We start from the raw sequence: 15,326 nt of genomic DNA, 5'->3' as shown, positions 1-15,326 counted from the left end.
ACAGGCCTAGCTCAGGGATCCAGACTCACATTTAACGTTCAATAACGTTTGGTTCCAGAGATCACAAGGTCTGGCCCTACAAGGACAATGAAACTCTAACCATATCAAATGACTTCATGGATATAAGGCACCGTGAACGATCACTCCATCCTTCAGTAGTGTCGTACATACAGTAGCAATACGACAGGAATAAAAGTCTCCAGCTCCCTGACTAAGAATAAAAGAGTTAAGTTCAACCCTCTGGGCTTTTTCTCTCAAGACAGCAGCGACGGCGTGGAGGGAAGGAGGGAGTCAGCTGACCCTGGTTTCAACCAGAAACCGGAAACTTGATCTTTACTGCAGCTCCCTGCAAAACAATCTTGCTATTGTGATCACTCTACATTGTCCTCCTCTCCTGGTATGTTAAGGAAATGTAAGACCATATGTTTATTAGGTTCCCATCCTCTTCCCTCTCGGTATCACAACCCTTCACTACGTGGTTTTACAAGCAACAGATACCTCGTCCAGGCAAGGACCAAACCACAGACTCGGTTCACGTCTCTGAACAGGGGGGCATGATCCAAATGACTAGAAAAGATATTTAACTGATGCTGAGCTTCATGCTATGGAATGATACATTACCATTACCTGGGCACATAACCCACCACGGAAACATTATCTTCCCTCTACAAAAACCCATTGTGGCGGTAGAATCACACCAGGAGGAGTTGAGTGACATCCACAAGGTACTGACTGACCACAGCCTAGTTTTAATTACCTCGTTGACTTCGTTAAGGGGGATTTGTTGTGTTTCATCGGAGCCGCATTAACAGCTACAGGAGAATGAGAGGCAGAGTGTTCTGATGAATAGGGACAGATTAGAGGATTGTAAAGCTACCGGTCATTTACCAAAGTTAACGAAATCTTCAATAATTTTGGTAATTAACAGAAAATCTATGGCAATCTGTCGTAACTTTGGTAATTTATACTTGAATAACTTAAAAAAAAATGTATTAATATATAGTATTCATTTATTATATTTGTGTCCATATTGTCTATGAGTTTCTAGTAGATAAACCATATGGTTCAATAGAATATAGCCTAGTTAATGAAAAAAGTATCTTAAAACAATTTTAATTACCTCTGCAACTCGTCCAACTATTGCCTTTTTTCACAACTGCCACCAGTTTGACACCAAAAACATAGAAAACAAATACATATTGACCTAGTCAAATAAACACACCATATTAAAACAAATACATATTGACTTAGTCAAATAAACACACCATATTAAATCCCAATGGTATTCACTAAGTTGGAGGATAATGTTTAAAAGCTTTGTCATTCCATTTTTTTTAATCGTCTTATTTAATTATTTCAAATACTGTATTTTACATGTGAGACGGCCACACAGAAGGCCAGACATTATTACAGACACCTGTGATTATCGGAAGTACCAAAAGGGTCACTAGATGTCTTGTGATAGATTACATAAAATCCTTGAAAGATACCAAAATGATGATAAATTACTGGTCAACTAATATACCCTCGTTTTTCAACCCTAGACAGAGAGGGACACAAAAGAGAAGAGCCGTGTCAGTTGGCCTGGAATGACACATGAAATGGGACACTGCAGCTTCGGACATGACCTCACTCTGTTTTTCCAGGAAGATGGACTCTTTTGCATGGATGGAACATATGCCTGGCACAGCAAGAGCTAGGGCTATCACTCAGATCTAACGGACAGTCAGACTTTAGCTCTCAGTGCTAACTATTCCACACACATATCAGCCTTTCTAAAAGTACAAAATAAACAGATGCTGTACATGTTTTACTTCTTCATATGTACTGTGTTTACTTTATTATTCTGGTAGTACTTTGTGGTGTGAGAACATAAGAACATAGCCAATGTCCCCCTACTGTAGTCTTGTGGTGTGCTTGCATGCTCTCGCTTCTGTGTCTGTGTTGCTCTAAAAGTAAATATATCTAGAGAATCGTGCTAGTGACAAATTATGAAGAAAAAATAAACATGTTCATTAGCAGCATATACCACAACAAAATGTTTCTTCTGAATATTTCCATATTTGTCAGTGCATAGATTGTTATCGACATACAAAATAGGCTAGGTCTGACAGTTTCTGAAAACTGCATTACTTTTGAGACCTGTTCAAACAACCTTGAATAGTTGGTTGGGGATGACTAATTTGCAAACAGACGTAGCCTATCTAAACTTATGGCTCATTCTGGAGGAACAATCTATAATATTTGTAAGTCTACTATTCTGAAGACAGTGAGGTGATGTGTGGCAATGAGATGTTACATATTCGTCAGTGCACGGTTCAAGTGACAAGTTTAGAGGGGCTACCTGACACTCCTGAAAAAAAGCTGTCCGGTAGGTCTTTGTCTACGGTAGGTCCCGGCGCCGTGATTCCATCTGCAGACAGGGGAGATCAAGTTTATTACTCACAACCACCAGCCATGAATTATCCATGCCCCCTATATGATCGCTATCTTAAAGTAAAGTATATGAGAAGTGTAAGCTGTTTAAAACAAAGAACCTGAAAATTGTAAGATACATTTTTCCCGAGAAATGTGTAACAATTCAGCAGTGGAATGCAAATTCTCTCACTCTGAAAAACAACTGCTGCCCTGAACATCTGCTTCGAGGACAGCGTTTAAAAGACATCCCACCAGGATACGATGCTTGTAGCCCCTTTGAAATGGACTTATGTTTGGAAATGTAGCCTAGCTGCCTATTTCTAGAATGACAGACCTAACTGCACGTACCAATAATAGGCTACATTCTCAGATTCATCTGGTAGGTAGGTTAGCCTACTGCTGTAATACTGTATAACACAGAACAATTAGCTGATATCCACAAGTTATGCACATGAAAGAAAATGTGTTACCTTGTAAGAATAAGTCACAACAACGCAACAGGTTCTAAATCCACATTATAAATATTCCTCCAAAAAGCCAATGATGTCTGTTACTCGTCCTGTGATGCCTATTTGTGGAAGGACTGTCTAGTAACATACAGGGAAAGAGACCAGTGGCCAAGGATGAGATTCGTCAGTAGGCTACAAGTGAGGGAGAAATAATTAGTTATCGCAAGCAGCTTGGTATGTCCAGCCCCTGAAGAAGACGAAAATAGAAATCTAAGCGGGTAGCACCAAAAATAGCGTCACACGAGTTCTCTCTACCATTGTTTCCGCATAGGAGCTTTCTATTGGTACACTGTGTAGCCAATCCGAACCACTACTTATCAGTGTCTGAAACTTTGTTCACAGTTGATGTTGTCAGATGGCTTCTACAGCTCCACCTGCTGACATAGCAACAGCTGTTTATTGCAACAGAATAACTGTTACAACAGTCCTTTACTTGCACTTTCTGGACAACACTACTATAAACATGTTACAACTTGTGTAGTAACGCATATCCACTCTTCCAAAATGTTTCTCAAAGTAGCATTTTCATGTATGGTTAAAGCTTAATTTGTACATTTATGACCACAATCAAGTAAACTGCACAGTATGATAAAGATTGTTTACAAGTGGTTAAGTAGTTATTGGCTCATGAAGCAGGCAGCATAGCAGGGAAATATGAAACTGTGAGAAAAGACTAAAGTCTTTAATTTTCACAGATGAATTCTGCGAAATGTCTTAATGAGTGCATAGCCTTCTAGGAAACGGTGCTCCTTGACCAATACCTTTCTCCTCCTGTTATGAGTCACATCACAGATTAACGTTTCTTGGAAGAGGAAGGAATAGTTACCAAGGGCTTCCTGTGTATTTCTCAGACAAGGTAACCCATACACGTCCCTTTATCTGTCACATGATGCACAGGCCTCCCACTGCCTCTTCCTGTGATCCTGATGCTTTGTATAACAGTAATGATATAAACAGTGACGTTTAGATTAAAACATTCGAATGACAGTTGTTTGTAGAGAAGCGTAGAATACAATGTGAGGGTTTGAGAAGGGAGTTGACCATCACCTGCATGGACTGTGTGTGTTTTGAGGACAGGAAATGACAAAGTGCTCAATGAGATGAAAGAGTTTAGTTAATCTTTCAAAGGCTGTTTTCCCAGCTTGAGCACTGCTTTTATTTCCACTCAGCATCTGTGATCCAGTTTCCAAGCCCAACAGTAAAACAAACTGTTCATGCACACCAAAAACGAAACCTAATGCAAGCTGTGCTCTAGCCCATACTCACCTTTAAATGCATAAGCTCAGGGGGAGCCCAGCACCCTTACCAGAAATCCTCCCAAAGTGTGGGTGTTTATGAATGTGTGCGCGTGTGTGGTTTGTCTTGTCAATTACACAATCCCCCAATCTGAATCACATCCGGTATGAGCTGAAAATAACGAGACCACAGCCTGTGTGTCAGTGAAATGGCACAGCAGTCTAGGAGCCCACAGCGAGGTACACACACACCAGTGTAGGTTCCTTAAAGGAGGAAGGGGAAAACCATCCTCCTCAGTGAATTTCATAAAGATAAAAATAGTGAAACATTAAAAAAGTTAGGGTTAGATTAAACTATAATACATATAATCACATCACCAAATAATGAATTCAAAACACACTGTTTTGCAATGAAGGTCTACAGTAGCCTCAGCAGCACTCTGTAGGGTAGCACCATGGTGTAGCCGGAGGACAGCTAGCTTCAGTCCTCCTCTGGGTACATTGACTTCAATACAAAACCTAGGAGGCTCATGGTTCTCACCCCCTTCCATAGACTTACAATGTAATTATGACAACATCCGGAGGATGTCCTCCAACCTATCAGAGCTGTTGCAGCATGAACTGACATGTTGTCCAAACAATCAAGGGATCAGAGAATGAATCTAGTACTGGAAGCATAAGTTGCAGCTAGCTTAGCACTGCAGTGCATAAAATGTGGTAAGTAGTTGACTGCTAAACTGCTTGCTGTACACTGGACTGCATGATTGTAGCGGGTTTACTAACGCGTTAGTTCTAGTAGCTATGTTGACTAGGACGTTAGTTAATATGGTGATAACAATGTAGGCTGTGTGTAGCGGTAAGCGGTTATGGTATGAAGGTTTGGCTTGGAAAGGTTTTTTCGCCTGGTCACTGTTGTGTTGTGCAAAGAGAAGGGAAAAGGTGAGAGGAGGAGAGCGCGTAGATGCGAGAAGGAGTTATACAATGCGCAAAGTGATCATGCTATTTATATGTGACTGCTATGAAAGTGTTTGCGGGTGATCAGGGATGTATTCAATCTGCCATTCCTGTTAAAAAAAAATCTTAAACAGAAGCAAATGTGGATAAACATACCTGAATTTATCCAATAGCAACTCTCGTTTGCAATTGTTGGACTAATGATTACACCTGTAGATCAGTTAGATGCAGGCAAGAGTGTGCAAGGCGTTATTGAATGTCATGGTCTGTCACCTTAATTACTAAGAATGTTCACGACCTGTGCCCCTACATTGTAAACCATAATTCGTTGGCTAGGTTGTAGCAACCTCATGGTGGGTATAGGGAAAAATCAAGTATCATGTAGTAGCCTAAACCAGGGCTCTCCAGCCCTGCTGCCTTTCTGTAGGTTTTTGCTCCAACCCCAATCTACCACAACTGATTCTAATAATTAGCTGGTTGATAAGCTGAATCATCTTAGTTACAACTGGGGTTGGAGTGAAAACCTACAGGAAGGTAGCTCTCCAGGGACAGGGTTGGAGTGAAAACCTACAGGAAGGTAGCTCTCCAGGAACAGGGTTGGAAAACCCTGGCCTAAACCTATCCATGTTACATTGAGCTGTGTGAATCCAAATGCTGTAATAGAAATAAGGCCACGCTCCTAAATAAAGAAAATCTTCCTCCCTCATCTTAAACGGCACCGACCGCCACTGCACACACATATGATCAAACACAGACACAAGCTTAGGTTCACAGGAGGCAAGGCGCTGGCCAACGTGAACCACGCTGTATGTAACACCCAAATGGAAAAGACAGCAGTGGCCAATCTGTTTCTCTAGACTGATGCTAAACTGTTTTATTTTCCCCAGATGTAGTGCCTAATTCTTAAATACCAATCTTTGAAAGCCACTGCAACACACTCTTAGGATTTCCAAGAATATAATTGAATCAAATTTATCCAAAATGTCAAAACAGAAGCTAGAATCAGAGAGGACACTGTGAAAACATGTTGAAATGTATTTTTTGTAAGATTCTTAGCAGTGTTCAGATGTCAGTTAATTTGAGAGGAAGAGGCCTCTATGTTAGTTCTATATGTACAGGATGTGGTGCGCTGGGTTCTATATGTGCGTAGTTAACGCCCACCTGCACAATTACACAAACTGACAAGGATTCACTGTCTCACACACAGTTTTAAATGTCAGATCACTATGCAAAATAAGTCAAAGATTCCAAAAAGATGCAAGATGAGTACTCTCAAATACATTCCCCAAACCAAGTTCCACGGCAAGATCGTGGGCTTCCTCTAAGTTACATTAGAATAGGCAAGATGTACTTTTCTGTATATTCCAAGTCATTTAACTAGATACAGATATTATTTTAGGCCTTTCAGGATCAGACCTGGCAACCTCTGCCCCAGATCACAAGGTGGTCCAGAGAGGATGGAGGCAGGGCAGCAGACAGGGATTGAGGGAGGAGGAAGCCAGGATGAAGGCAGCCATTGTCTGGGTACCAGGCAGGGCTCAGCTGGGCCCCTGGGACACCAAGCTCCATGCTGTGGCACCATGCGGCACACGGGTTAGAGTAAACACTGAGCCCAGCCTCTAGCCTAAACCTTCAGTACTGGTTATTGTCTCTGAGCAGGCAGGCAGACACACACACACACTCTCTAAATCATGTCCCTCAATGAAATGCAAGGTCAAATTTAGATTCAGCTAACTTTATCCGTTTAATTAGATCGTCTTTGTCAGCCCTACTTCTCAGAATGGCAGCAACAGCGCAGTCAACTGTTAGCCAATGTCTTTTTTCTGAGATGTAGCTCCTGATAATGACATGTCTGATGTGTTCATTTAAGTCAAAGTCAATCATGTGAGTCGAAAGGGATTGAAACCATGCTAAAACTCAACAAAAACAACTGCACAGAAATCAATGGCACTGGGATCTAAAATATATAAGCTTCTATCTGCAAAAAGATGATTCTGAGATAACTGGCTTCAAAGTTCCGAACCCTCATTGGTTTGAATGGTGTCAGCAATTTGAACTGTGGTATTTAGAGAAATATATAGGTAGAGAACATTGAACAGAACAAGGCTACGTCAATAATTACATTTTGACAAAAATGCAGATAGAACCTTAACCTACCGACATACACTACCGGTCCAAAGTTTTAGAACACCTACTCATTCAAGGGTTTTTCTTTATTTTTACTATTTTCAACATTGTAGAATAATAGTGAAGACATCAAAACTATGACACAACACATATGGAATCATGTAGTAACCAAAAAAGTGTATATCAAAATATAAAAAAATCCAGAAAAACACATGTCAAAAATGTTATAAATTGATTTGCATTTTAATGAGGGAAATAAGAATTTGACCCCCTCTCAATCAGAAAGATTTCTGTCTCCCAGGTGTCTTTTATACAGGAAATGAGCTGAGATTAGGAGCACACTCTTAAAGGGAGTGCTTCTAATCTCAGCTTGTTACCTGTATAAAAGACACCTGTCCACAGAAGCAATCAATCAACCAATAAATCAGATTCCAAACTCTCCACCATGGCCAAAATCAAAGAGCTCTCCAAGGATGTCAGGGACAAGATTGTAGACCTACACAAGGCTGGAATGGGCTACAAGACCATCGCCAAGCAGCTTGGTGAGAAGGTGACAACAGTTGGTGCGATTATTCGCAAATGGAAGAAACACAAAAGAACTGTCAATCTCCCTCGGCCTGGGGCTCCATGCAAGATCTCACCTCGTGGAGTTGCAATGATCATGAGAATGGTGAGGAATCAGCCCAGAACTACACGGGACGATCTTGTCAATGATCTCAAGGCAGCTGGGACCATAGTCACCAAGAAAACAATTGGTAACACACTACGCTGTGATGGACTGAAATCCTGCAGCGCCCGCAAGGTCCCCCTGCTCAAGAAAGCACATATACATGCCCGTCTGAAGTTTGCCAATGAACATCTGAATGATTCAGAGGACAACTGGGTGAACGTGTTGAGCTCAGATGAGACCAAAATGGAGCTCTTTGGCATCAACTCAACTTGCCGTGTTTGGAGGAGGAGGAATGCTGCCTATGACCCCAAGAATACCATCCCCACCGTCAAACATGGAGGTGGAAACATTATGCTTTGGGGGTGTTTTTCTGCTAAGGGGACAGGACAACTTCACCGCATCAAAGGGACGATGGACGGGGCCATGTACCGTCAAATCTTCCCTCAGCCAGGGCATTGAAAATGGGTCGTGGATGGGTATTCCAGCATGACAGTGACCCAAAATACATGGCCAAGGCAACAAAGGAGTGGCTCAAGAAGAAGCACATTAAGGTCCTGGAGTGGCCTAGCCAGTCTCCAGACCTTAATCCTATAGAAAATCTGTGGAGGGAGCTGAAGGTTCGAGTTGCCAAACGTCAGTCTCGAAACCTTAATGACTTGGAGAAGATCTGCAAAGAGGAGTGGGACAAAATACCTCCTGAGATGTGTGCAAACCTGGTGGCCAACTACAAGAAACGTCTGACCTCTGATTGCCAACAAGGGTTTTACCACCAAGTACTAAGTCATGTTTTACAGAGGGGTCAAATACTTATTTCCCTCATTAAAATGCAAATCATTTTTGACATGCGTTTTTCTGGATTTTGTTGTTGTTATTCTGTCTCTCACTGTTCAAATAAACCTACTATTAAAATTATAGACTGATCATTTCTTTGTCAGTGGGCAAACGTACAAAATCAGCAGGGGATCAAATACTTTTTTCCCTCACCGTAATTATGGTCAGATTTGCCAAATGGAGGGCGAGTGAGAGCTTTGTATGCATCTCTGTGTGTGGAGTAAAGGTGGTCTAGAGTTTTTTTCCCCCCTCCTGGTTGCACATTTACATGCGGATAGAAATTTGGTAAAATAGATTTAAGTTTCTCTACATTAAAGTCCCCGTCTACTAGGAGCGCCGCCTCTGGGTGAGTGTTTTCTTGTTTGCCGTCTTAGTGCCAGCCTCTGACAGCTATGTAAACAGCTACGACAAATTCAGATGAAAACTCTCTAGGTAGATAGTGTGGTCTGCAGCTTATCATGAGATACTCTACCTCAGGCGAGCAATAGCTTGAAACTTCCTTAGATATCGTGCACCAGCTGTTATTTACAAAAATACATAGCCCGCCACCCCTTGTCTCACCAGGCGCCGCTGTTCTATCCTGCCGGTACAGCGTATAATCAGCCAGCTGTATGTTGATAGTGTCGTCGTTCAGCCATGACTCCGTGAAGCATAAGATATTACAGTTTTGAATGTCCCGTTGGTAGTTTAATCTTGAGCGTAGGTCATCTATTTTATTCTCCAAAGATTACAAGTTTGCTCAGGAATGGAAGGAAGAGGGGGTTTATTCGATTACCTAGGAATTCTCAGAAGGCAGCCCGCCGTTTGGCCCCTTTTTCTCTGCATCCTCTTCATGCAAATCACGAGGATCTGGGCCCGTTCCCGAGAAAGCAGTATATCGTTCGCGTCGGGCTCGTTAAAGGAAAAAAAGGATTCTGCCAGTCCGTGGTGAGTAATCGCAGTCCTGATGTCCAGAAGGTATTTTAGGTCATTAGAGACGTTAGCGGCAACATTATGTACAAAATAAGATTTAAAAAAAATCTGTTACAAAAAACACAAATAAACAAACAAAAACATTATCGGTTGGGGACATGTAAAACCTCTGCCTTCTTCTCCAGCGCCATTATCACTTGAGAGACAGTTTCATCCTTAAAGTAATGATGAACTGTTGTTTCTCTTTGCTTATTTTAGCTGTTCTTGCCATAATATGGACTTGGTCTTTTACCAAATAGGGCTATCTTCTGTATACCCCCCTACCTTGTCACAACACAGCTGATTGGCTCAAACGCATTAAGGAAATAAATTCCACAAGTGACCTTAAGGCACACCTGTTAATTGAAATGCATTCCAGGTGATGACCTCATGAAGCTGGTTGAGAGAAAGCCAAGAGGGTGAAAAGCTGTCATCAAGGCAAAGGGTGGCTATTTAAAGAATCTCAAATATATTTTGATTTGTTTAACACTTTTTTTTGGTTACTACATGATTCCATATGTGTTATATCATAGTTTTGAGCTCTTCACTATTACTCTACAATGTAGAAAATAGTACAAATAAAGAAAAACCCTTGAATGAGTAGGTGTTCTAAAACTTTTGACCGGTAGTGTACCTTCATACACATACAATATACAGAAGTGTATGTCAGCATTCAGTCAGTCATGCACACACAACACAAGCACAGTGTGTCTTTGTCATTGTGACCTTTAGTGAAACCTCTTGGCCCCTGAATGCCAACCAGCCTGCAAACCCGGTCATATGAAACAACTATATCCGATTACATCTCTCTCTGCCTGCCCTGGCCTCAACGCATCTACTCTACACTCTTGTCTCCAACACACAGAAACACACGCACACACTCATTCACAAACAGGGACTTTTAATTTTTCTGATGTCTAGTACAATGTCTGATCAAGATGACCAGGGAAGGGGTAGCATAGCTATAAAGCCATCCATTTAGGGAGTTTAATCCGATTCGATGTGGCATTCAGCTACCGAGAGACCAGAGATTGCCAACAGTGGTGGTTGTTGTTTAGTGTAAAATGTCAGGCAGACAGCCTGCAGCTTACCACAACTCATGTAACACCCTGCCTCTCAATTGATCTTTACACACACAACTTAACATTCTGTTGTATAAATGATGCCTTGTAGGACTACTCCATCACCACTGAACAAATTATCAAGATAAGAGATGTCCACAGTAATTCAGCGTCTCAGTGTATATGGTTTAAGAAATAATAAAAATGTTGTTTTCTCACTATCTAAATATAGACATGGTTGTCAATGGGTTTCTTCCTGAATAGAGCTTTTTAGAATTTAAATTTGTGAATTTTCATCTATATTTCTATATTTGTGTGAAATATGTTTTCCTGCCTTGAATCACTTCTGTTCTGTGCTTAAAAGAGAACCACTTCTGTTCTGCGCTTAAAAGAGAACCGAGGCACTAAGTCCTCCTAAAGCAGCAAGTTGGTAATTACGAGCATTTTAATTCAATATAGAAACAGATGTAACTACATTAGAGTTCTGTGGACCAGCTGTTAAGAGACTTTCCACTGAATCAAACTTCCTGAGGCTGTTTAGATCAAGGCACTGTTGGGCTTTATGTTAGCTACATGTGTGGACAGAATGCATTTGTCTGCTTTTGAAAATTCAGTACTGTGCATTTACTTGAGTGTATATAAATGAGATAATTTTTAAATCTGTGGAGTATGACTCAGTTCACCAATATGAAACACAATACACAATGGTGTGAATAGTATCAGTAGTGTAGCGACTATATGCAGAAAACCTCCTGGTAAATATCCTTGAACAGAAACACTAGCCCGTGGAAGCGTGAAACAGAGAAATATACACTTACAAAACATTAAGGACACCTTCTTAATATTGAGTTGCACCTGGTCAGTCATGTCAAGGAAAGAGCAGATATCCTTACTGTTTTGTAAACTCAGTGTATGTCAATTGATAGGCTTCTACCTTGTTACTGCAGTGTGAGAGAAATAAACTAAAAGATGGAAAGGGAGAGGAGGGAGTAGAGCGTCTGCTGTGAGGTCCCAGTGACCAGCATGGTCCTTCTCTTTAAGAAGCCAACAGGAATGTGATGAATATTGGATAAGGAGTTATGGAAGCAGCCATACAGTTATAACCAGCCATACAGTTATAACACTAACAGTATTTTGAGAGAGAGAGAGAGAGAGAGAGAGAGAGAGAGAGAGAGAGAGAGAGAGAGAGAGAGAGAGAGAGAGAGAAGGGATTTTTATTCAGTGACAGTTTTTTTGAGAATGAGATCAGTGGAAGTTTAGAGAAGGGTGGAGTCGCATGTCTGTGTGTGCATGCGTGTACTGTGCGTGTGTTTGAAAGAGGTTGACAGAAATTGGATAACAGGGTGTGCTAGCTTTGTAAAAGCAGGGAGCAGCAGTGAGGGAGGGTGTGGTCTGGGTTTACAGTACAGGATTGTGAGTCATTCCACATCTACACCAAGCCAATATTTCAATGCTGCTGCAAGACTAAATCACATTCTGTACAACAGTAAGGCCTGGCAAAGAATCTCAACTCTCTGCCAAGCACTCAGCACCTTGGTGGAAATCCCATGTTACAAGTTTTAAATGAGAAAAGTGCTCAGTCGGTTAAGAATGGGCCATTTTTGGGGCTCTTCTTTGGTTTTATGATAAAACAAATATAATGCTCTCCTCTTAACCCTGTGTGTGGTTCTGCACAATATGGTCAAACTACTGTGCACACTGTTTGTAGTAAAACGATGCACTCTGTTCTCTGTTATATGGCTACATGAAGAAACAGTCGAACCAGAACCAGTTCGGTAAAATCCTGTCACTGAGGCAAAGTTCCATCAGGTTTATTTACAGTAGTATCCCTTCATCTTACAGTACAGAAACCAAAACATCCCTGTACACATACATGACTAACTGCAGTGGACACCAATTAGGCGCATGATGGTGAGCATACTGTATGTCAGTTGGCCCTGGCTTATCCGTCACACGCACATCAGACACTTCATACACACACCTTCACAGGGACACGCAGAACACATTTTCCATGGTTTTTTTAGTGTCCATTTATTCACTAACGTGGTGGGCGGGTGTGTGAGAGCGAGCGTGTGAAACATACGGCTGTGTCAGAGGCCCAACTGGAAAGTCTTGGTTACAGCAGCTCATCCTCGACATCATCAGCAGCTCTGTTCACACTCAGTACCCCACCAGGCTCATCGAGTCACTTTCCAAAACCAACCAACACAGCCCAAGCGGCGGTCTCTCTAGAACAGTTTTCAACCTCAACTGTTGTCATGAAAAAAAAAAGTTAAGCAAATCTCCTACTCAAATGGAACTTGACACTGATTTCATGCTTTTTTTTTTTGCAGACAATATCAATATGGTACGAGAGAACAAAATAGCCCAGGGGGAATCCCAGAGGGGCACCACAATATCTGTAATGACATTCAGAATGAGATTTCATATCTCAACACACCATTCTCAACGATAACAAGACAAAGGAGGTGGGTGTTGGAAACGGAGATCCAAAAACAGCCTGTCACGCTTTCTCCTGCTGTCTTTCCTTTGTCTCTCTCTGCATCGGTTACTTGTATGATGCCAAGGAAACTGTTGCCTATCTGCTTATCTAGTCCTTGTATGTGATAACTGTATGTACCTAGAATTATATAAAATGTCACACGAGTACTAAGTTAAAATACTTTCTGATTGTAACAATCAACACTGTTTGTTATCAGGCCTGAATTTCAGCATCTGTAGTTACAGTCTATCACCAGAGGGGGGCAGGCAGTAAGGAAGGAAATCACTCCAGTGTTTTATCTGTCTCCTCTGGACCATCTGCTGCCCTGTAGCTTCATCTTCTCCATGACCCCTCTAACTCCACCTCATTACTCTCAACCCCTTCATCTGAATCACCTCTTCACTTAAAGACTTCATGTCCACAAGAACATCTCTGGAATACCAAACACAACAAAACAAAAGGTAGGCTATAATTTCCCAACTTCCATATTGATTCACTAGGCACTAATCAGGCCTACCATTGTCTATTGTCCAACATCAAATACGCCAAACAAGTTTGCCATAGATACACAACCCTTGGATGGCAATGTGTAAACTTTGTGTCGCTCCATGTATTTTGAGACATGAGGGACATTTTACACCAGACCAATACCCACCCTGCCCCCTGCCTTCACTCTCAGCTTTGACTCCAAGCTCCAACACAGCCCCCCGTGCCTGGGAATAGAGGGGAGAGAGAACCATATCCTGACAGGATATCCTGCTCTGAACTCCTGCTCCTGGGCTCCATGTGACCCCTTAACCCTTCCTGACCTACAGCCATAGACCCAGCTCAGACCCAGCACACACAGCCACTGTGCACCCTCCACACCACTATGCTACCTCCAGTCTGAATGAGGTGTTACTCAGTAGGGCATGAAATCACAGCCACTCTGATCAAAATAATTGTGTGTGAGTGTGTGTGCATGTGTATCCATGTGTGTTGCGAGCTGTTCACATGCTGAGAGTGGAAGGGGGTTCCCAGTGGACGCAGCACAGGGTTGCCCAGAGACTAGAGTGGAAATCAACACTTCCTGCCAGGACAGGAAGGGCTACTGCTGTTGCCCCTTATCACTGACTACACAGGCTGCCCTTCCAGCAGGGAGGAAGAGGGCTGGGGAGAGAGATGGATGAGTGACAGACAGCAACAGTCAGATTGAGGGAGAAGACAAAGGCTACATGGATAGAAAGTTAGATAAATTGATAGGATCAAAGAGTGGAATGTAAGGGATGTGGACAGGGAATGATAGGCTACTCTAAAGTGAGGTGCATGCCACATTATCAGCCTGATTAAGGTATTTGTTACGGTCGGTGACAAAAATACACAAATCTAACAACTAAGATTAGATAGAAAGCATTCTTTGAGATTGTCTGTTTGTACAGTATATGAACGTAAAACAAATCTGCATGCGGTTCACTGTGGAGAGTGATGGATTTTGAGTTTGTAGTGACAAGGTGGTTAAATACTGTATGTATCGCCATAACAAACCCTTGGTGTTATTATGATAACATATGCACTGACTTCTCCCAGCCTACGCACAGTCAAGTTAACTCTGCTACCCCTCCAACAGTTGTGTATGCAAAGGGAAACAGAGTGTTTGGGAGCAGGGTGAGGAGCAGGGTGAGGAGCAGGGTGAGGAGGGTCTCAGCACTCAGCACTTGGGATTGTCCCAGATGAACACAAGCCACTCCCTCCCTTTGAAAAAAGCCAATGGCAGAGGCCAGAGCACCCTCCTCTCTGGTTCCTAAGCACATGTAAACTAAGGGGATTAAGTGACATCAACAGAATAACCAAAAACAAATTCCCTCTGCCTTTAGCAGGTCCTCTCTTTGACAATTTTTCTGTCCTCTTAAAGTTAACACTCCACAAATGCAGGCTGACTCACTAAAGTGTGGGTGGGTCTGTTTCCAATTTTCTCACCCCTCTGCCCCAAAAAGAAAACGTTCTTCCAAAAACAACAAAACAAGCAACAAAAAAAGCCACACTTCAATGTTCCACTCTATTAAAGACACAGGCCAAACTAAAGCAGCTCTGTCTCGTGGCTCCGCAGAC

The 15,326-nt window shown here is 42.0% G+C and overlaps 1 protein-coding gene across 7 annotated transcripts in view; it reads right to left on the bottom strand.

The window, feature by feature from the left end:
• The window catches only part of LOC115165836 (histone deacetylase 7), an 84,186-nt gene that overhangs the window by 53,703 nt on the left and 15,157 nt on the right, over nt 1-15,326 (bottom strand). For 5 of the 7 annotated variants that reach the window (XM_029719257.1, XM_029719259.1, XM_029719258.1 and 2 more), the window contains one exon: nt 2,345-2,413. The exons of 1 other annotated variant lie outside the window; for it this stretch is intronic. In XM_029719257.1, coding sequence (XP_029575117.1) covers nt 2,345-2,413 — 69 coding nt within the window. Of the gene's footprint in view, nt 1-2,344; nt 2,414-2,888; nt 3,242-15,326 lie in introns of those variants that run through there. One more of the 7 variants, XM_029719262.1, reaches the window with a different exon arrangement.

The sequence above is a fragment of the Salmo trutta genome, chromosome 28 (assembly GCF_901001165.1).
Source record: "Salmo trutta chromosome 28, fSalTru1.1, whole genome shotgun sequence".
Lineage (NCBI taxonomy): Eukaryota > Metazoa > Chordata > Actinopteri > Salmoniformes > Salmonidae > Salmo > Salmo trutta.
Note: the sequence above shows the minus strand (reverse complement) of the source record. Positions and strands in the feature narration are given on the sequence as shown.